The 22,222-nt window shown below is 47.9% G+C and overlaps 1 protein-coding gene across 1 annotated transcript in view; it reads left to right on the forward strand.

Moving 5' to 3' along the window:
* The window catches only part of LOC119972900 (proteasome subunit alpha type-7-like), a 21,231-nt gene extending 623 nt beyond the window's left edge, over window positions 1–20,608 (forward strand). Inside the window, exons 2-7 of the mRNA XM_038810445.1 lie at window positions 255–381; window positions 8,553–8,677; window positions 13,806–13,928; window positions 15,536–15,655; window positions 17,558–17,620; window positions 19,662–20,608. Coding sequence (XP_038666373.1) covers window positions 255–381; window positions 8,553–8,677; window positions 13,806–13,928; window positions 15,536–15,655; window positions 17,558–17,620; window positions 19,662–19,754 — 651 coding nt within the window. The 3' untranslated portion in view covers window positions 19,755–20,608. The remainder of the gene's footprint in view (window positions 1–254; window positions 382–8,552; window positions 8,678–13,805; window positions 13,929–15,535; window positions 15,656–17,557; window positions 17,621–19,661) is intronic.
* The last annotated feature ends 1,614 nt before the right edge of the window (window positions 20,609–22,222 follow it).

A 22,222-nucleotide genomic window follows, 5' to 3' on the forward strand; every position in this document is an offset into this window, starting at 1 on the left:
AAATGTGCAGATTAGGTGGATTGGCCATGATAAATTGCCCCTTAGTGTCCAAAAAGGTTAGGACGGGTTACGGAGATAGGTCGGAAGTGTGGGCTTGAATGGGGTGCTCTTTCCAAGGGTTGGTGCAGGCTCGATGGGCTGAATGGCCTCGTTCTGCACTGTAAATTCTATGATGCTATGCATTACTTTATGTTGTACCTTTCCATCCCGTATTTACTTGTTTTTACTTAACATTATGAATGTTTTTTTTTAAGGTCGGGATCCGAGGTAAAGACATAGTTGTTCTCGGCGTGGAGAAAAAATCTGTCGCAAAACTTCAGGAGGAAAGAACAGTGAGAAAGATCTGTGCTCTTGATGACCACGTCTGCATGGCATTTGCAGGTACGCAGGGAGATTTCATACTTCTGTCTTTCAGTACAAATTAATTGCCTGTGATTTCTTCTGACTATTTTACATATCTGGGTATTACTGGTGAACTACCTGTAAGAAATAGTCATCAGTTCTTCTCCAATTGGATTTTGTGAAAGGCTCGAGCTTGACCTGACCCGATGGTAACGACTGCAATTGTTGTCTCCAGATGTCTCCCATCTTCTGTTCCCAAGTAAAATAACTTGCAGCCGAATCCGTGCTCAGGGCACTGACAGCCGTGGGAAGGTTTCAGCAGCAATTGGGTAAAGGGTACGAGTAGCTAATGTTCCAGAGGTGTCCCGATGACAGACAAAGAAAGCCAAAAAAGCTCAGCTCTCACACAGTCAATGAGAACATAGGTCTCCTGCAGATTCTTCAGAGCAGGTTGTTCATCTGCTCTATTGTTGGAGAGAGGTTTTGGGTTTATTGTCACGTGTACCGAAGTACAATGCAAAGTATTGTTCTGCATGCAGTCCAGACAGATAGTTCCATACATGAAAAACATAGTACATACATAAATACACACTGTAAATACATAGACATAGATGTCGGGTGGAGCATACGGAGTGTAGTAGTGCTACACAATGGAGAACGTAGAACAGCACAGAACAGGCCCTTCGGCCCTCGATGTTGTGCCGAGCATTGTCCGAAACCAAGATCAAGCTATCCCACTCCCTGTCATTCTGGGGTGCTCCATGTGCCTATTCAATAACCGCTTGAAAGTTTCTAAAGTGTCCGACTCCACTATCACAGCAGGCAGTCCATTCCACACCCTAACTACTCTCTGAGTAAAGAACCTACCTCGGATATCCCTCCTATATCTCCCACCCTGAATCTTATAGTTATGCCCCCTTGTAACAGCTACATCCACCCGAGGAAACAGTCTCTGAACAGCCACTCTATCTATCCCCCTCATCATCTTATAAACCTCTATTAAGTCACCTCTCATCCTCCTCTGCTCCAAAGAGAAAAGCTCTAGCTCCCTCAACCTTTCCGCATAAGACCTATCCTGCAAACCAGGCAACATCCTGGTAAATCTCCTTTGCACCCTTTCCATGCTTCCATATCCTTCCTATAATGAGGTGACCAGAACTGCACACAATACTCCATATGTGGTCTCACCAGGGTCTTGTACAGTTGCAGCATAACCCCGCGGCTCTTAAACTCAAGCCCCCTGTTAATAAACGCTAACACACTATCAGCCTTCTTCACGGCTCTATTCACTTGAGTGGCAACCTTCAGAGATCTGTGGTCATGAACCCCAAAATCTCTCTGTTCCTCCACATTCCTCAGAACCCTGCCGTTGACCCTGTAATCCACATTCAAATTTTTTCTACCAAAATGAATCACCTCGCACTGATAAGGGTTAAACTCCATCTGCCATTTTTCGGCCCAGCTCTGCATCTTATCAATGTCTCTTTGCAGCGTACAACAGCCCTCCACCTCATCCACTACTCCACCAATCTTGGTGTCATCAGTAAATTTACTGACCCACCCTTCAGCCCCCTCCTCCAAGTCACTGATAAAAATCACAAATAGCAGAGGACCCAGCACTGATCCCTGTGGTACACCGCTGGTAACTGGTCTCCAGTCTGAAAATTTTCCATCCACCACCATCCTCTGTTTTCTCTGTGATAGCCAGTTACTTATCCAATTGGCCAAATTTCCCTCTATCCCACACCTCCTTACTTTCTTTATGAGCCGACCATGGGGAACCTCATCAAACGCCTTACTAAAATCCATGTATACGACATCCAACTGCTCTACCTTCATCTACACATTTAGTTACCTCCTCAAAGAATTCGATCAAATTTGTGAGGCAAGACTTACCCTTCACGAATCCGTGTTGGCTATCCCGGATTAAGCTGCATCTTTCCAAATAGTCATAAATCCTATCCTTCAGGACCGTTTCCATTAACTTACCAACCACTGAAGTAAGACTAACTGGCCTTTAATTACCAGGGTCATTCCTATTCCCTTTCTTGAATAGAGGAACCAGATTCGCCACTCTCCAGTCCTCTGGCACTATCCCAGTGGACAGTGCCGACCCAAAGATCAAAGCCAATCTCATCCCTTTCCTCCCAAAGAATCCGTGGATATATCCCATCTGCCCCAGGGGACTTGTCGACCCTCAGGTTTTCAAAATTGCTAATACATCCTTCCTCAGAACATCTACCTCCTCCAGCCGACCCGCCTGTATCACACACTCATCCTCAAAAACATGGGCCCTCTCCTTGGTGAACACTGAAGAAAAGTATTCATTCAACGCCTCTCCTATTTCTTCTGACTCCATGCACAGGTTGCCACTACTGTCCTTGACCGGCCCTACCCTCACCCTGGTCATTCTTTTATTTCTCACATAAGAGTAAAAAGCCTTGGGGTTTTCCTTGATCCGACCCGCCAAGGACTTCTCATGCCCCTTCCTAGCTCTGCTGAGCCCTTTTTTTTAGCTCATTCCTTGCTACCTTGTAACCCTCAAGAGACCCAACTGAACCTTGTTTTCTCATCCTTACATACTCTTCCTCTTGACAAGACATTCAACCTCTTTTGTGAACCATGGTTCCCTCACACGGCCATTTCCTCCCTGCCTGACAGGGACATACCTATCAAGGACACGCAGTATTTGTTCCTTGAACAAGCTCCACTTTTCATTTGTGCCTTTTCCTGACAGTTGCTGTTCGCATCTTATGCTTCCTAATTCTTGCCTAATCGCATCATAATTACCCCTCCCCCAATTATAAACCTTGCCCTGCCGTATAGCCCTATCCCTCTCCATTGCAATAGTGAAACACTGAATTGTGGTCACTATCTCCAAAGTGCTCTCCCACAAACAAATCTAACACTTGGCCCGGTTCATTACCCAGTACCAAACCCAATGTGGCCCCCACCCCCCTCTTGTCGGCCTATCCACATATTGTGTCAGGAAACCCTCCTGCACACACTGTACAAAAACTGCCCCATCCGAACTGTTCGACCTATAGAGGTTCCAATCAATATTTGGAAAGTTAAAGTCACCCATGACAACTACCCCGAGACCTCCACACCTATCCATAATCTGTTTTGCAATTTATTCCTCCACATCTCTATTACTATTTGAATTTGCATGGAGAGATCAGTTCAGTCCATAAGAGGGTCATTCAGGAGTCTGGGAACAGCAGGGAAGAAGCTGTTTATGAACCTGTTAGTGCGTGTTCTCCCACTTTTGTATCTCCTGCCCGATGGAAGATGGAATAACCCGGGTGGGAAGGGTCTTTGATTATGCTGCCCACTTTCCCAAGGCAGTGGGAGGTGTAGACAAGAGTCAATGGATGGGAGGTGGGTTTGTGTGATGGTCTGGGCTGCGTTTACGACTCTACTTTCTTACGGTCGTGTAAGGTGGGAGTTGCATCCATAATGAATGGCTAACAGTGAGGCAGTTAGCACTGCTGCCTCACTGTCCATGTGGAGTTTGCACATTCTCCCCGGTCTTCATGGGTCTCACCCGAACAACCCAAAAAGATGTGCCGGGTAGGTGGATTGACGTCGCTGCTTTGACTTGGAGACATAGGGGGTGAATGTTGAGTGCAGTGGCAGGAGCACAAACAAAGTGAGCTGCCATGTCCTGACTGGCAGAGAACCTGATGTATATTGTTGCTGCTGTACCCATCCAGGTAGGTGCTGAGTGTCCCACAGGTTGAGCCTTGTGGAGAAGTGAACCACCTGTCTCCCAGATACCCAGCCTCTGCCCTGCACTTGTAGCCATGCTCATGGTGAGCTGGGACTGGTTGGGCTTATGGCCAGGTGTTGATTGTGGGGGCTCGATAAAGGTGAGATGACTGGACCTTCTTCATTAAGACTATTATTTAAATTCGGACGTTTAGATGACAGCAAATACATTGGCCTAAACTTTGGATAATAGCAAATTACTGGGGATGCTGAGATCTCAAACGAAAGGGAAAATGCTGGAAAATCTCAGCAAGTTTGGCAGCATCTGTAGGGAGAGAAAAGAGCAAACGTTTCGAGTCCGATGACTCTTTGTCAAAGCTGGTGACAAATAGTCATCGGACTCGAAACGTTAGCTCTTTTCTCTCCCGACAGATGCTGCCAGACCTGCTGAGATTTTCCAGCATTTCCCCTTTCATTGGCCTAAATTTTGCTGGGTTATCTTTTATTGGCCACCCGTAGTTGCGCTGAGATGGTGTTGGTGGGCCGCCTTCATGAACTGCATTCTTGTTGTTCTTTGTAGCAGTTTAATACACCCGAGTGGCTTGCTGGGCCCTGTCAGAGGACAGTTCTGACCACAGTGTTGGTCTGGAATCGCACATAGACCAAATTGGGTAAGTTAAGTAGGTTTCCTTGCCTAAAGGAATTCTGTCAGTGTGTTGGGTATTAATGACAATCAATCCAACAGTTTCATGGTCCCTCTCACTGGTGGCAGCTCTTTTACTTCCAGACTTTTCTTTTTGCATCAAAATCAAATTCTCAAAGTGCAGTCTGCGGCTGAGTTCTCTGGATTGCTACGCCATGTTTCTGGATTACCAACCCAGCAACCTGTATTTACATAGCCCCCTTAGCATATTGTTGTGCCTCCCAGCTGCTTCGTTTTCACGTGATTTGTAAATGCAGCTCAACTCTCTGCAATTATCTGTGAACCCTACCACTGACCGTTTGATGGTGGGGAGGTCCACTGATGGAGCACATGGAAGCTGATTGGGCGTCTGCGGAATTACTGCAGTGGTGCCTTGGCCAGCCATTTTCCTTCAAGAGAAAGGACAAACTGGGCTGCGTAACCCACTCCTGTTCCTGTTTATATTCTTGCTTTCAGTAAACATCGCTTTGGTCTTCAAGATCAAAAGCTGTACTTGTGGCACAGTCACCGTTTATTCTTATTACCTTCAACATTGTGAAAAGCAAAATGTGTTTGATTCCAACCGTGGGAAATGGGAACAGGGGCAGTCGTCTGTTCTGCACCCCGCTCCTCAGACCTGAAGATTGACAGCTCCGTTAGGTAGAGAATTCCAAAGGTTCAGAACAGTGAGGAAACCTACGGTTTAAATGAGGTATGCAGTGTGCATTTGGGGGTGAATTCTCAGCCGATGAATGACCTGAGAAAAGAGACGGGCAGCAAATTAAACTAGGCGGGACCCAGAGTCGCCCTCGTGCAGTTTTCAGGCAACCCTGGAAACGGCATGAGCCTGCCTGGAGGGAGCAGCTTAAATAACTGGGGGTTTGTCCCACACTCGTTACAGGACCCCAATTGCAATATTTTTCCTTGCTTTGTAATTCCTTCGGGGGATGTGAGCGTCGCTGGCTAGGCCAGCATTTGTTGTTCGTGCCAATTGTCCTTGCGAATGTGGGGGTTGAACTGCTGCAGTCCATGAGATGTAGGTACACCCACTGTGCTGTTAGGGAGGGGGTTCCAGGATTTTGACCCAGCGACGGTGAAGGAAAGGCCGGTATATTTCCACATCAGGATGGTTAGTGATGTGGAGGGGAAATTGGAGGTGCTGGTGTTCCCATGTGTCTGCTGCCCCATGTCCTTTGGAAGGTGCAGTCACAGCACAATAACACAGTGGTTAGCACTGTTGCTTCACAGCTCCAGGGTCCTGTTTTCGATTCCCGGCTTGGGTCACTGTCTTTGCGGAGTCTGCACGTTCTCTCCGTGTCCGCGTGGGTTTCCTCCGGGTGCTCCGGTTTCCTCCCACAAGTCCCGGAAGACGTGCTGTTAGGGGAAGTGGACATTCTGAATTCTCCCTCGAACAGGCATTGGAATGTGGCGACTGGGGGATTTTCACAGTAACTTCATTGCGGTGTTAATGTAAGCCGACTTGTGACACTAATAAAGATTATTAAGGGAGGCTTGGTGAGTCCAAATGGGTTGATCCTGTTCGAAGTAAACTGCCTGTTTAAAAGTGAGGGTGCAGCTGTCAAAGCTGTGATCCTTTGAAGGAATCAATGGCTGAGAAAAAATGAGAAATAGGGGTAGAACGTGTTGCCCCATAGATTTTGATTTTGTGTATTATTGTCACATGTATGAGTATACAGTGAAAAGTATTGTTTCTCGAGGCCCTGCTGTTCACTATGGTCATTACTAACCTATCTTGACTCTGTTTTACCACTCTCCTTTCCCCGTATTCTTTGATTCCCCATTAAGTTGTTTCTTGCTTGTTTTGGATTAGAACATAGAATTTACAGTGCAGAAGGAGGCCATTAGGCCGATCAAGCCTGTGCCGGACCTTGAAAAGAGCACCCCGTTTAAGCCCAGAACTCCGCCCCATACCCGTAACCCAGCAACCCCACCCAACCCCTTTGGACACACTAAGGGCAATTTATCATGGCCAATCCACCTAACCTGCACGTTTTTGGACTGTAGAGGAAACCGGAGCACCCGGAGGAAACCCACGCAGACACGGGGAGAACGTGCAGACTCCGCACGGACAGTGACCCAAGCCGGGAATCGAACCTGGAGCTGTGAAGCGACAGTGCTAACCACTGTGCTACCGTGCAGCCCTGATTATTTTCCCTGGGACTCTTTTCACCCACCCCACCACCCAAAAAAAAACCAGGGCCCTAGCCCAGTGCTGGGCCATGGAATGCTGCGATCTGAATCGCCCGTCCCCTAAATCCATTCACAGATCCTGAGGCGGCCAGGAGACACAGTGGAGTAGTGGCTCTAAATGGTGTTTGATGGGCAGTACGAAGGTTAGGACGCACAATCAGTGGGGCAGCTTTGCCTTTCCTTGATTTTTCTCCAAATTTAGCTGATTTGTTTCATTCCAATCTTTTTCTCACTTTCTCTTCTCCCCCCCCCCCCCCCCCCCCCCCCCCCCTCCGCCCTCCATTCCCCAGCCCAGTGAAAATTCAAAACCTGGAAAAAAAACTATTGTGTTAAATGGGCAAAAGAAAAATAGCTGCATGTTATGAAATGATTAGTTCCAGCGCCCAAGTGTCAAAGTGAACCAGTCAGCAGCTCCCTGGCACCCATGTGAACTTGTTTTATACTGCTAAATACAGCGTGTGATCTGTTCAGGGCACTGCCAAGCTGAATCAAATGTTTCTCGTACACTTTATTGGTCTCGACAGATGTAGTGAATGATTGTGATTATGGACCAACCTGCTTTCCATCCTGTGCAAGTGCTCGGTCTATTCAGGGTAAAAGAAGAGTTTTGGATTATGAATGTGTAATTTTCTTAATTTAAATAGTTCTTTTCTGCAGTCCCTTCCAGCCTGGTAACATTGTCTACGCTTACAATGATGTTACTTGTGCAGACACGCAACAGTTAATTTCATACATGATTAATATTACCTTTGCACTGTTATAGATTTATATATGTAGACTATCTTTTCTATACTATCCAAAATGCACAGTTTAACACCATTACCGCAAGCAAGGTCACATGAGACAAAGCAGAGCATCTCTCAAATCTCACAACTGCAGCATGGAAATGTGAAACAGCTTTGAAGCAATGTTTGTTGTATGGTATGTAAGTTCACTAATAAGCCTATCCGAATTGTCTGGGTTTCATATTAAAAATCATATAATTTACAGTGCAGAAGGAGGCCACAAGGCCCATTGAGTCTGCACCGGCCCTTGGAAAGAGCACCCCACTCAAGCACACATCTCCTCCACCCCATCCCCTTAACCCTGTAACCCCAATTAACCTTTTTTTTTTGCACACCTAAGGGCAATTTAGAATGGCCAATCCACGTAACCTGCCCGTCTTTGGACTGTGGGAGGCAACCGGAGGAAACCCACGGGGAGGACGTGCAGACTCCACACAGACAGTGACCCAGCCGGGAATCGAACCTGGGACCCTGGAACTGTGCTAAACACTCTGCTACCATGCTGCCCAAAGTAGAGTTGTGAAATGCTGTTTTTCAAAACCTATTTACTTGATTAATTTGTATGCTGTAATCCACTGAATTTAGAGACTTTAACTTCGGATTTTCTGGTGGTTTGGCCTGACTCTCTCAATTCTCCATTTGCTCATGTGATTAAATGTTTTTGATGGCAGTACCTTAACCTGGGGTTCGTGATCCAAAGTTCCATTTTGAATTCTCTCTGATATGTGGAACCGTTGTTGCTCGTGGCGTCTGTGTATGAGCTGTCCAGTAACAATCTCTGCACAAGCAGGAAATTTGACTACTTCTACTTTTAACTTCAGGTCTAACAGCCGATGCTAGAATAGTGATCAATCGAGCCCGGGTGGAATGTCAGAGTCATAAACTGACCGTGGAGGATCCAGTGACTGTCGAATACATAACACGTTTCATTGCGACTTTGAAGCAGGTAAACATGAATCATCGATCTTCCACGCCTGCCAAAGACCTAAAACTCAATCCAAACTTGCAGCAGGTCATGAATGTAGCTCTTGTGGGCAGCACGGTGGCGCAGTGGGTTAACCCTGTTGCCTCACGGAGTCGATGTCCCAGGTTCGATCCCGTCTCTGGGTCACTGTCCATGTGGAGTTTGCACGTTCTCCCTGTGTTTGCGTGGGTTTCGCCCCCACAACCCAAAGATGTGCAAGGTGGGTGGATTGCCCATTAATTGGAAAAAATGAATTGGGTACTCTAAATTTATTTTTAAAAATGAATGCAGCTCTTAGTAACCCAACATACCTGGTGTCTTCTACAGGTTAAAGCACTGGGGAAAATCCCGAAAGATGAAATAATCTTTTTTCCGGTTTCCTCCCACAGTCCAAAAATGTGCAGGTTAGGTGGATTGGCTATGCTAAATTGCCCTTAGTGTCCAAAATTGCCCTTAGTGTTGGGTTGGGTTGCTGGGTTATGGGGATAGGGTGGAGGTGTTGACTTTGGGTGGGGTGCTCTTTCCAGGAGCCGATGCAGACTCAATGGGCCGAATGGCCTCCTTCTGCACTGTAAATTCTATGATAATTAGTGTCACAAGTAGGCTTAGATTAACAGCGCAGTGAAGTTACTGTGAAAATCCCCTAGTCGCCACATTCCGGCGCCTGTTCGGAGACACACAGGGGGAATTCAGAATGTCCAATTCACCTAACAAGCACGCCTTTCGGGACTTGTAGGAGGAAACCGGAGCACCCGGAGGAAACCCACGCAGACACGGGAAGAACGTGCAGACTCCGCACGGGCAGTGTGCCAAGCCAGGAATCGTCCCTGGCGCTGTGAAGCAACAGTGCTAACCACTGTGCTACCGTGCCGCCCAGAAAGCAAACAGAAAAATATAGACCAATGGAAGGGAGTGAGCATAATTTTAGTCATTATGACGCAAGAGGCGGCCATTCAGCCCATTGTGTCATAGCCAGTTCTGTGTAGAACAGTCTGTCTGTCCCGTTTCCCCTGCAATTCAATGAGTAAAATCTGGTATGAAAATCTAGCCTCTGTAATGGTGAGCGTTAAACTATCATTGATAGTTGTTAAAACCCACCTATCTTCACTGTGTCCCTTAGGGAAAGGAATTCTGCCACCCTGACGCAGAATAGCCCCAGAATCTTGCAAGTTCAGCTCCTTCAAGTACCCGTCGGGTTTTCTCCTGAAACCACTGGCTCCACTTTGACTACCCTTGGAGGCAGCAAGTTGCAGGTCATTATCACTCGCTGCGATTAGGAAAAAAAAAAAGTTCTTCTCTCGCATTCCCCTACATCTCTTGTCCAAAGCCTTACACCTGTGTCCTCCAGTGTTTGTAACATCAGCCGATGAGAACCGCTTTTCCAACTCTGCCCGATCTGAGCCTGTCATCATCGTGTCCGCTTGCTGGGAAGAGGTCATGTCTGACCATTGGATTTCAGTGAGAGAAATCAGCGGAGCTCGATAGACATGCAGTTTGGCAGGGAGCGGTGTGTGAAATTACCTTCAGTAGGCGATTTCCCATCGCCCACTTGGCAATCCCATAGAGGACTAATTTCACCCTGTACACATCAAATGTTATGGAAGCTTTTGACACTGCAGTACAGCATTGGTCAACAAATTGTAAGGCTTAGTTAGAGTGGGGTCTGATGGAAAATCACAGTGATTAGTTATAGTCAACACTGTCTTATGAAAGGGAAATAGTGTTTGACAAACGTTTCAATGGTCTTTTTTAATTTGAATGTGCAGCAGCAGGGTAGGGAAAGGAAAACTGGTGAATGTAGAAGAGGAATGTATAATAAAATGCCACACAGGGGCTTGCATTTTTTCATTCTTTGAATCTGGCCGTCGATGGCAAGCCCATCCCCAATTGTCCTTGAGCTGAGTGATTTGCTCGGGCATTTCGTAGGGCAGTCAGCTATATTGCTGTGAGTCTGATGTCACGGGTCGGCCAGACCAGGTAAGGGAGGATGAGAAACATACCAGCCATGATCGAATGGTGATGCAGACTCAACGGGACAAATGGCCAAACTCTGCTCCGATATCTTATGGTCTTATCGGTGACTTAGCTGACAGGACCGAGTTTAGTGTACCTAAGTTCGCTGATGAAACAGCTAAACGGGAAAGTCCCCAGTGGAGGTTGCAAAGGAATATCAACAGGTTAAGTCGCCGACCAAGAAGGTGGCAGATGGAGTTTAATTTGAGGAAATGTAAAATGATCCACTTTGGCATGACGAAGGGATGTTTAAAACACTTGTATTGTTGGTGTGCAGAGGGAATTACAGGGAGCTGGCATACAAATAGCAAACTATTAAGAAAGCAAATGGTCCTTTGCCTCCTTGGTAGCCCGGAGACGGATCTTGTTAATGTGGAGGGATGCGAATCCCCCAAGCGAGGAGGCTTGGGTCAGTGACATGGCTGGGTTTCTCAGGTCGGAGAAGATAAAGTTTGCCTTGCAAGGGCCTCTGCAGGGGTTCTCCAGGCAGTGCCAACCGTTCCTTGACTTTCTCGCGGAACGTTAGGTGGAGGTCAGCAGCAGCAGCAAACCGAGGGGGGGAGGGGATGGGATGGGTTGCTTTTACGTTATTTGTTAGGGGCGGATGCCCAATTTTTGTTCTGTTTGTTAATTTTTAGCTGGATAGAGGGTTGTGTTTTTTTTGCTGATATATTGCTTTAGAACATAGAACAGCACAGAACAGGCCCTTCGGCCCTCGATGTTGTGCCGAGCCATGATCACCCTACTCAAACCCACGTATCCACCCTATACCCGTAACCCAACAACCCCCCCCCCCCTTACTTTTTAGGACACTACGGGCAATTTAGCATGGCCAATCCACCTAACCCGCACATCTTTGGACTGTGGGAGGAAACCGGAGCACCCGGAGGAAACCCACGCACACACGGGGAGGACGTGCAGACTCCGCACAGACAGTGACCCAGCCGGGAATCGAACCTGGGACCCTGGAGCTGTGAAGCATTTATGCTAACCACCATGCTACCGTGTTGCCCCTGTCTCTTTGCATTATTTTCTTTTTTACAGTGTTTTGTAAAAATTATTGAATAATTTGGAATAAAAACATTTTAAAAAAGAAAGCAAATGGTGTGGCAGCACGGTGGCTCAGTGGGTTAGCCCTGATGCTTCACGGCGCTGAGGTCCCAGATTCAATCCCGGCTCTGGGTCACTGTCCGGAGTTTGCACATTCTCCCCGTGTCTGCGTGGGTTTCGCCCCCACAACCCAAAGATGTGCAGGTTAGGTGAATTGGCCACGCTAAATTGCCCCTTAATTGGAAAAACTGAATTGGGTACTTTAAATGTAAAAAAAAAAGAAAGCAAATGGCGTGTGAGTCTTTTGTCAATGGGTTGGAGTACAAGAGTAAGGAAGTCTTGTTGCAACTCCATCGGGCTTTCTTAAAGTCATTCTTGAGGTACTATCAACAGTTTTGGTTTCCTTAACTTCAGAAAAACATGCAAAGTGCACTTACCAGCCTCTGAAAATGGCTTAAGTAGATTAGCCCTATATTCTCTGGAGGTTGGAAGAATCAGGTGATCTGATTCATAGAATCATAGAATTTATGTGCAGAAAGGGGCCATTAGGGTCTACATCGCCCTTGGAAAGAGCATCCCACTTAAGCCCACATTTCCATCCTGACCCGGTAACCCCCACCTAATTTATTTGGGGGGGGGGCACTAAGGGCAATTTAGCATGCCCAATCCATGTAACCTGCACATCTTTGGACTGTGGGAGGAAACCGGAGCACCCGGAGGTAACCCACGCAGACTCGGGGAGAACGTGCAGACTCCGCACAGACAGTGACCCAAGCCAGGAATCGAACCTGGGAGCCTGGAGCTGTGAAGCAACTGTGCTAACCACTGTGCGGCCCCAAAAATATATAATTCTTATCAGGCTTGGCAGATTAGATGTCAGAGTCTGTTTCCGCCTGGCCAGGGATGCTCAGGATATGGGGGTCAACCACTTGATGAAGATCAATCAAAATTCACTGCTGTGGGGTCAAAGATCCTGGAACTACCTCCCTAACAGCATTATGGGTGTATCTACACATGACCTGCAGAGGTACATGAAGGCGACTCACCGTCACCCTCTGATGGGCAATAAATGCTGGCCTAACCAGCAACACCCACATCCTGGAAAATAATAAAAGCATATTCACTCTGAAGGCCGTGAATATTTGGAATTTTCTACCCCAGAGGGTTGTGGCGCCTCCATTGATGAGTGTGTTTAATTTTCACCGTTTTAGGCACTAAGGGATAAAATGGTAGGAGACAAACTAATTATTGCTGTCTCTTGCTACCACACTAAATTTCTTTTCAATTAGCCCATTTTCGCAGAAGTTCAAACACAGATGCACTTACTTGCCTGTCAAAATCCCATTAGGTTACTGGGTAGCTTATTATACTAATAATCTTTATTAGTGTATTGGATTTGTTTATTGTCACGTGTACTGAGGTACAGTGAAAAGTATTGTTCCGCGTGCAACTCAGACAGATCATTCGTACATGAACAGAAAATACATAGGGTAAACATAAAATACACAATGTAAATACATAGACACAGGCATCGGGTGAAGCAGACAGGAGTACTGCTCGGTAGCGACGATGTGTGAAGAGATCAGATCAGTCCCTAAGGAGTTTAGGAGCCTCGTATCAGTGTGGGTGAGGCTGTTTTTGAACCTGTTCGTGCGTGTTCTCAGACTTTTGTATCTCCTGCCTGGATGGAAGAGGTTGGAAGAGTGAGTAACATAAAGAGAGAGGTTAGTGATAGTGTTAGAGTTAATTTTGAAGAGATTAGTACGGTTGTAGATGTAAGAAGAGGATCTGTGCGAGAGAGTTGCCACGCTCAGACGGCATTTTGTCATAAAGGCTTACGTTAATACTGCAATGAAGTTACTGTGAAAATCCCCCAGCTGCCACACTCCGGCGTCCGTTCGGGTACACTGAGGGAGAATTCAGAATGTCCAAATTGCCTAACAGCACGTCTTTCGGGATTAGTGCTTTGCTGGATACCTGTAAGCAGTGAGAAAGCTTTAACAAATGGAGTTGTTTGGTGATCTGTATATTTTAATGTTTTGTTTAGCGTTACACGCAAAGCAATGGGCGCAGACCCTTTGGAATCTCTGCATTGATCGTGGGATTTGATTATGATGGCACACCACGGTTATACCAGACTGACCCCTCTGGGACATATCAAGCTTGGAAGGTAAACGTTCCTCTGTCTCCTGCCGCCTTTCTAAACAGTAAAGTCTTTTTCTGTTTTTTTTTTTTTCCCCCCTGCAATTTCTTCCCCAACCACCTTCTCTGCTGTGGACAATGCCTTAGATTGGAGTACGACAACCTATGCAGCAATGAAACCTGAATCTCTCTAACATCTTTTATGACCTCAGCACGTCCCTAAGTGCTTTACAACAAATATCAATTCCTCTGAAATGTAGCTACTGTTTTAATGTGGGAAAATGTTGATTTACACGCAGCAAGTTCTCACTAACAGCATTGCGATAGGTTTTTGCGATGATGTTTGAGGGATAAATGTTGGCTGGGACACCAGGGAGAACTGTGCCCCCCCCCCCCTTTGAAATATACGCTAAGTGATGTTTTCATAGTGAGCTGAGAGGCCGAGCAGGGGATTCGGTTTAAGATCTCATCCAAAACCTGACAACCCCTGGCAGTGTCGTGTGACCTCGGAACAGGAATGGAGTGACAACTTGGCTTCATGCACTCAACCCCTCTGTAGTCGGACTTCAACCCACGATCTGATGCAGAGTTGCCAATGCTGCCCACCCTGAGCTGTGGCTGGTGCCTTGCCTCACTGGCAATCTGTATATGAGAATCAGTGGGTCGTTGTGAATGGGGGGGTCCACCCAGCCAGACACTCCATCCAAGGCTGATTATAACTAGCAAATGCAAGCGGGAATCCTGACTATTTATTTTCTTCTAATGGACAAGTATACGTACCCCTCCCCCCCCCCCCCCCCCCCCCCCCAAGTTGCTATATTGCTAATGGACCGGAGACTGCAAATTAAATCTGGAAACCCCTTGGTTCATTTGCTTCTGCGTCACACTGTTATTATTGGCATCTGTCTGTCTTGGGAGGTGATGGACTGTACTCAGGGTGTATGTCACTTCTGCACTGAACAGTATCGTGATTGTGGCTGTGGAGGCCAATTAGTGGGTGGCAGTCCGTTCCGCGGCTGGCACGGATGCATAGTATGGGCCTGGGGTCAAGTGATGCTTTTCTTTTCCTTTCGGCAGACTCCCAGTCAACCTAGTCTGTCCTGCAGGCATTCTTGCATCGTAGACGTAGGCAACGTGTTGGTCCCGTGCCGATAGCAAGCACCCCATCGGTGATGCAGCCGTCAACCATTCGGCCTCGTAAGCATGACGCATTTAACCCACTGATCATCAGTGGTGTGGTTGCTCATATTCGGCTGTTTTAGCACAGGGCTAAATCGCTGACTTTTAAAGCAGGCCAGCAGCACGGTTCAAATCCCGTACCAGTCTCCCCAAACAGGCACTGGAATGTGGTGACTAGGGGCTTTTCACAGTAGCTTCATTTGAAGCCTATTTGTGACAATAAGCAATTTTCATTTCATTTCGTTTTGAGCAGCTTACAACCATTAATCTTGGAATAGCATGGGTTTCTTGCAATTCGGATGGGTCACAATGGAAGCAGTTTGTTTTTTGGGAGTATATTCGATGGCTCGTATTAAGTGAATTGAGATGTGAAAATGTAATTTTTTTTAAAAATAGAGCGTGAACATTGGGAATGCAAGAGTGGGATTGTAACCATCTTAATTGTCTTATAAACAGGCAAATGCAATTGGTCGCAGTGCCAAGACAGTCCGAGAATTCCTTGAAAAGAACTACACCGACGAAGCGATTGCAACAGACAATGACACTATCAAGCTGGCAATTAAAGCTTTGCTAGAAGTGAGTGAAATATAATATTGTCAAGATCAGCCTCTGCAAAAAGAGGGCACAGAGCTATTAAAACATGTACTGCTAAAAGTCCTGGAATGCCACAATCAGAACTGAATGTGACTCTCTCCGGTCACCGTCAAACAACGGCCCAAATCGAGACGTTACTGAAACGCTGTTTTCCAAAACTAGAGCTTTAAAAACAATCTTTTCATTGAAACGAAATCCAACCTATACCTGTGGCTGTATGCCAGTAGCCCTGCTTGTGATAGAGCTGTCAGCCCAATTATATTGAATAGGATAAGTTGGGGGGAAGGGGGTCAGTGTTGTGCATTCTTTGGCCCTGCAACATTGCCAAATTGCTGATTTTGTTAAAGTTTGTCACAGATCAAGTTAGAGATGGGATCTCTCAAATGGTGGTGTGGAGTGGCTGCGGACATGGATCGATCCAATGGGGGATCCAGCACTATGTTAAAGTCCCCCCCCCCCCCCCCCCCCCCCCCCCCAGTATCAGCTCTCCCACAGACAGCTGTCCCATTTGTCATTGGTGAAGGGTTGTTTTTGAATGTCCCGTGTTTCCTGCACAGAACGGTTTTCTCAGATTCCAGAACAGTGTGGTGGGCTGTAGAATTGCACTGGCTTCGCCCTATTATCAGGAATACTGTGTAGGCATTTGGGACATAATTGTCCTGATCTGGAATGTGCTATCCGATAGGTAGATTCGAGAGGAATTTTGAAAAGGGAAATCGTACATTCAGCTGAAAAGGAGAAACTTGCAGGGTTATAGAATAATAGAATTTACAGTGCAGAAGGCGGCCATTCGGCCCATTGAGTGTGCACCGGCCCTGACAAAGAGCACCCTACTGAAGCCCACGTATCTACCCTATCCCAGTAACCCCCACTTAACATGTTTTGGTCACTTAGAGCAATTTAGCATGGCCAGCCCACCTAACCTGCACGTCTTTGGACTGTGGGAGGAAACCGGAGCACCCGGAGGAAACCCCCACACACCACAGGAAGAACATGCAGACTCCGCACAGACAGTGACCCAGTCGGGAATCGAACCTGGGACACTGGAGCTATGAAGCAACTATGCTAACCACTGTGCTACCGTGCTGTTATGGGGCCAAGGCAAAGGGTTGGGTCAGACACACACCGCCAGGATGGACCAAAATGCCATCTTTGATACTGTGACATTCTATAAGGGCCCCGACAGCAGACAATATTGGGCAAAGTTTGGGAGTTGAAAGAATGAATCCTTGTATTTACCAAAATTGATTTTGATTAAATTAAGCAACAGGAAAGGAAACGAAGACTGGCAAATAATTCCGACCATCCTGATAACCAAATGTTATTCCAAATGCAGAATTTGAAACAATGAACTCTTCTTCTGCTAAATGTTGGGACTGCACCATCGCCTTCAGTTCCCACCACTATCACTGGGTTTTTGCCCAACGATTTCTCCCTCTCCTCCTGAGCCACTGCCTCAGGTTGACAGTTCACGAGCTCCGCGTCCTAATCTTTCAGGAACCCTCGCCTACTTGGTCTCCAAGTCGCTCTATGGTCCTTGCACCCTTCCCTGTAACCACTTCCAACTCTACAGCAGGCAGTGCACAGAACCCTCCACATCTGCAAACACTGTGGTCCTCTCATTTTGTCTGCACTTCGCCCCATCATCAATAGAATAATGTTAGCCAAGCTCTGTAATTTCCTCTTCTACATCAATTCCTCCCTTCTGGGACACTTGCTAAAACCCACTACTTCGAACAGGCTTTTGTTTGTTTCCACAAATATCTCACTCTTTCGGAGTGCACTGTCATTTTTTTCTACATTGAAAGCACCATGTCAGTATGATTTGTTTGATTTTTCTTACTGTTTTGAATATAATCTAATATTTGTACTTTTTAAATCTAGGTAGTACAGTCTGGTGGAAAAAATATTGAGCTGGCTATAATACGAAGAAATCAGCCACTCAAGGTAGGTGGGAAACCTTTATGTGGTATGGAGCAGAGGAACTAGAAGCAGGAGGATGTCAATCAAGCCCTTGAGCCTGCTCTGAAAATCCTGTGCAGTGAAGTGAAAATACTTCTTTTGCGCAGAAAGAATACTGCAGTACACCTGCATCAAATCTTATTCCTTTGTCCAGGACAAGCGGGATTGGAATAATGGTGAACGGGTGTTTTTGGGACCTGAGGCAGGTCGACACTGGGGTTCCCCGGGAAGTCGGTACTCGGATCACTGCTTTTCATGGCCTGTATTATCCACCTCAACTTGGCTGTGTCGGGCACAATCTCGAAATCTGCAGATGACACTAGACCTGGAAGAATTGTGAACTGTGGGGTTGACAGAGATCCAGCTCGGGTGACATAGGCTGGGTGGTATGGGCAGGGACACCTGGCACGTTTCACGAAGCGAAGTGACTTTGGTGGGAAGGATGAAGAGAGGCAATATGAAATACAGGTTGCAATTCCAAAGTGGGTGCAGGAGCAGAGAGAGGCCTGTGGGTAAATGTGCCTGAGTTGTTAGGACATGGCAGGGAAGATTGAGAAAGCGGATAATGAGGCCTGATTTTTTTTTTTTTATAAGCAGAGGCCCAAGTGTTTGCTAGAATCAATTGTGACTTTTGAGGGGAAAACTTAGCAGGGCGACGAGGAAAGGGCCGGGGAGGGCGACGAGGAAAGGGCCGGGGAGGGCGAGGAGGAAAGGGCCGGGGAGGGCGGCGAGGAAAGGGCCGGGGAGGGCGGCGAGGAAAGGGCCGGGGAGGGCGACGAGGAAAGGGCCGGGGTTGGGCGACGAGGAAAGGGCCGGGGAGGGCGACGAGGAAAAGGCCGGGGAGGGCGACGAGGAAAGGGCCGGGGTTGGGCGACGAGGAAAGGGCCGGGGATGGGTGACGTGGAAAAGGCCGGAGTTGGGCACCGAGGAAAGGGCCGGGGAGGGCGACGAGGAAAGGGCCGGGGTTGGGCGACGTGGAAAAGGCCGGGGTTGGGCGACGTGGAAAAGGCCGGGGAGGGCGTCGAGGAAAGGGCCGGGGAGGGCGTCGAGGAAAGGGCCGGGGAGGGCGTCGAGGAAAGGGCCGGGGTTGGGCGACGAGGAAAGGGCCGGGGTTGGGCGACGAGGAAAGGGCCGGGGCGGGTGACGAGGAAAGGGCCGGGGTTGGGTGACGAGGAAAGGGCCGGGGTTGGGTGACGAGGAAAGGGCCGGGGAGGGCGAGGAGGAAAGGGCCGGGGAGGGCGGCGAGGAAAGGGCCGGGGAGGGCGACGAGGAAAGGGCCGGGGTTGGGCGACGAGGAAAGGGCCGGGAGGGCGACGAGGAAAAGGCCGGGAGGGCGACGAGGAAAGGGCCGGGGTTGGGCGACGAGGAAAGGGCCGGGGATGGGCGACGTGGAAAAGGCCGGAGTTGGGCACCGAGGAAAGGGCCGGGGAGGGCGACGAGGAAAGGGCCGGGGATGGGCGACGTGGAAAAGGCCGGGGAGGGCGTCGAGGAAAGGGCCGGGGTTGGGCGACGAGGAAAGGGCCGGGGAGGGCGTCGAGGAAAGGGCCGGGGAGGGCGTCGAGGAAAGGGCCGGGGAGGGCGGCGAGGAAAGGGCCGGGGAGGGCGTCGAGGAAAGGGCCGGGGAGGGCGTCGAGGAAAGGGCCGGGGTTGGGTGACGAGGAAAGGGCCGGGGTTGGGTGACGAGGAAAGGGCCGGGGTTGGGCGACGAGGAAAGGGCCGGGAAGTGGAACTTGTTGAGTTACTCTTGCAGAGAACCAGCACTGATGCGATGAACTGAATGGCCTCCTCGGCTATAACTAATCTAATTCTATAAACGGGTCAGATTTGAACTGATTCAAGATGAAAGGTCAGCAGCTCAGTCAGGATTAGGTTTAACCTGGCGTTAATCAGTCGTGTTGGCGGCAATGCAATGAGAGTGGTGAAAACTGTTGTGGAAAGGAAGGGGCTGCCGTATTGTGTGTAACATTGTAAAGTTACGATTATGTTACTCAGTTGTGACTTACGCTGCAACATTTCCTTTCCACAGCTCCTGGATGCAAAAGAAATAGAACACCTCGTGGCTGAAATTGAAAAAGAAAAGGAGGAAGAGACTGAAAAGAAGAAACCAAAGAAAACCTAATTCTCAAAGGAGTGCAAATAGTAATTTTGTTAATGCTGCAAATTAGACATTAGTTTTTCATCCAAAATATGCATGGAGAGTTGGAAAGCATGAAAGGCTGAATTTCCTCCCTTCCTTACTCAGGCCCCCCCCCCCCCCCCCCCCCTTCCCAGTGCTGCCTGCACTTCTGGTTTAACTCCCTGGGGTGAGATACAGCCAGGAGTTTTCAGAGAACCCTCAGGGAACATGATCAGGAACTACATTTCATAGCACCTTGGAAGACAAAATTAAATGGTGCTCCAAATGGGGCATTTTCACCATTGTGTAAAATTAGTCCCGACCCTCGTGTGGAATCAGAGCTGCAATGGTGAATATTCGGCTATACATGATTCAGCATGGAGTTGAAGGCTTGCGAAATACATCTGAGCTCTTCTGAAGGTTCGATGAGGAGCTAAACAGTTGTGAGCAGGAACGTCTGCAACATGAGGAAATGATGGGGACAGAAAAATGAAACCTGACTGGGAAGGGGTGGAAATTAGCCTGTGTGTACACTTATAGCCATGCAGACAGACGACCAGTATTCACTGGGAGGGAGACAGAGAGAGATAAAACCAGGGATGTTGCTGATCTTGAACTCCACTCTCTGCCTACTTAGTTGAGGAAGGGGGGAAGTTGGGGATGAAGTAATATTGACATCAGTAAGTGGTGTATCAAAAGAAAGCTGCCTGTTTACAGAACAACGTATTTCAAATCTTGAAGTTGTATGGTTTGTGTTAATTTAGTAATCTGCACACTTTTGTGCATCTATTTGGAGTTGTTACAATTGTACACCTGTTTGAATAAATATTGAATTCTGCTTGCAGGATGTCAAAGACTCCAGGACTCTGATAATTTGCTTGTACAGATATATTGAACAATTCTTTGCGCAGTCTGGCATTTGGAGAATCAGTCGGCAGTTAGGAAAGCAAATGAAATGTTAGCATTCATGTCAAAAGGGCTAGAATACAAGACCAGGGATGTAGTTCTGAGGCTACATAAGGCTCTGGTCAGACCCCATTTGGAGTATTGTGAGTAGTTTTGGGCCCCATTACTAAGGAAAGATGTGCTGGCCTGGGAATGGGTCCAGAGGAGGTTCACAAGAATGATCTATTGAATGACGAGCATGTCGTATAAGGAACGGTTGAGAACTCTGGGTCTGTACTCGTTGGAGTTTAGATGGATGAGGGAGATCTTATTGAAACTTACAGGACACTGCGAGGCCTGGATAGAGTGGATGTGGAGAGGATGTTTCCACTTGTCGGAAAAACTAGAAGCAGAGGACACCATCTCAGACTAAAGGGACGACCCTTTAAAACAGAGATGAGGAGGAATTTCTTCAGCCAGAGGGTGGTGAATCTGTGAAGGCTGTGGAGGCCAAATCACTGAGTCTTTAAGACCGAGATAGATAGGTTCTTGATCAATAAGGGAATTGGGGGTTATGGGGAGAAGGCAGGAGAATGGGGATGAGAAAAATATCAGCCATGATTGAATGGCGTACCAGACTCGATCGGCTGAGTGGCTAATTCTGCTTCTGTGACTTATGGTCTGTGGGTCTGGAGTCACATGTAGGCCAGACCGGGTAAGGACGGCAGATTTCCTTCCCTAAAGTGAAACCAGGTTGGCTTTTCACAACAATCAGTGTCGGTTTCGTGGTCACCGTTACTGAAAATAGGTTTCTCTTCCAGATTTATTGATTGAGTTGAAGTTGTACCAGCTGCTGTGGCAGGATGTGAACCCACTTCGCCAGAGCATTAACCGAGGGCCAGTGACATTACCTTTTTAAAAAAAATAATTTTTATTAAGGTTTTCACAAAATATAAACAACAAAACAATATTAACAAAACAACCATGGTAAAAACCCAAGAACAACAACCACGAAGTCCAGGAAAGGCTGCCACCGCCTAAAGAACCCCTGTACTGATCCCCTCAGGGCAAATTTCACCTTCTCCAATTTGATGAACCCCGCCATATCATTGATCCAGGCCTCCACACTTGGGGGCCTCGCATCCTTCCATTGAAGCAAGATCCTCCGCCGGGCTACTAGGGACGCAAAGGCCAGAACACTGGCCTCTTTCGCCTCCTGCACTCCCGGCTCCACTGCAACCCCAAAAATTGCGAGTCCCCAGCCTGGCTTGACCTTGGATCCCACCACCCTCGACACCGTCTTTGCTACCCCCTTCCAAAACTCCCCCAGCGCTGGGCACGCCCAAAACATATGGGCTGGGCTCCCCGAGCATCTAGCACACCTGTCTTCGCCCCCGAAAAACCTACTCATCCTCGTCCCAGTCATGTGGGCCCTATGCAGCACCTTGAACTGTATGAGGCTAAGCCTCGCACAGGAAGAGGAGAAATTCACCCTTTCCAGGGCATCCGCCCACTTCCCCCCCTCAATCTCCTCACCCAGCTCCTCTTCCCATTTACCCTTCAGCTTCTCCATCGAGGCCTTGTCT

Source organism: Scyliorhinus canicula, chromosome 10 (assembly GCF_902713615.1).
Source record: "Scyliorhinus canicula chromosome 10, sScyCan1.1, whole genome shotgun sequence".
Classification (NCBI taxonomy): Eukaryota; Metazoa; Chordata; class Chondrichthyes; order Carcharhiniformes; family Scyliorhinidae; genus Scyliorhinus; species Scyliorhinus canicula.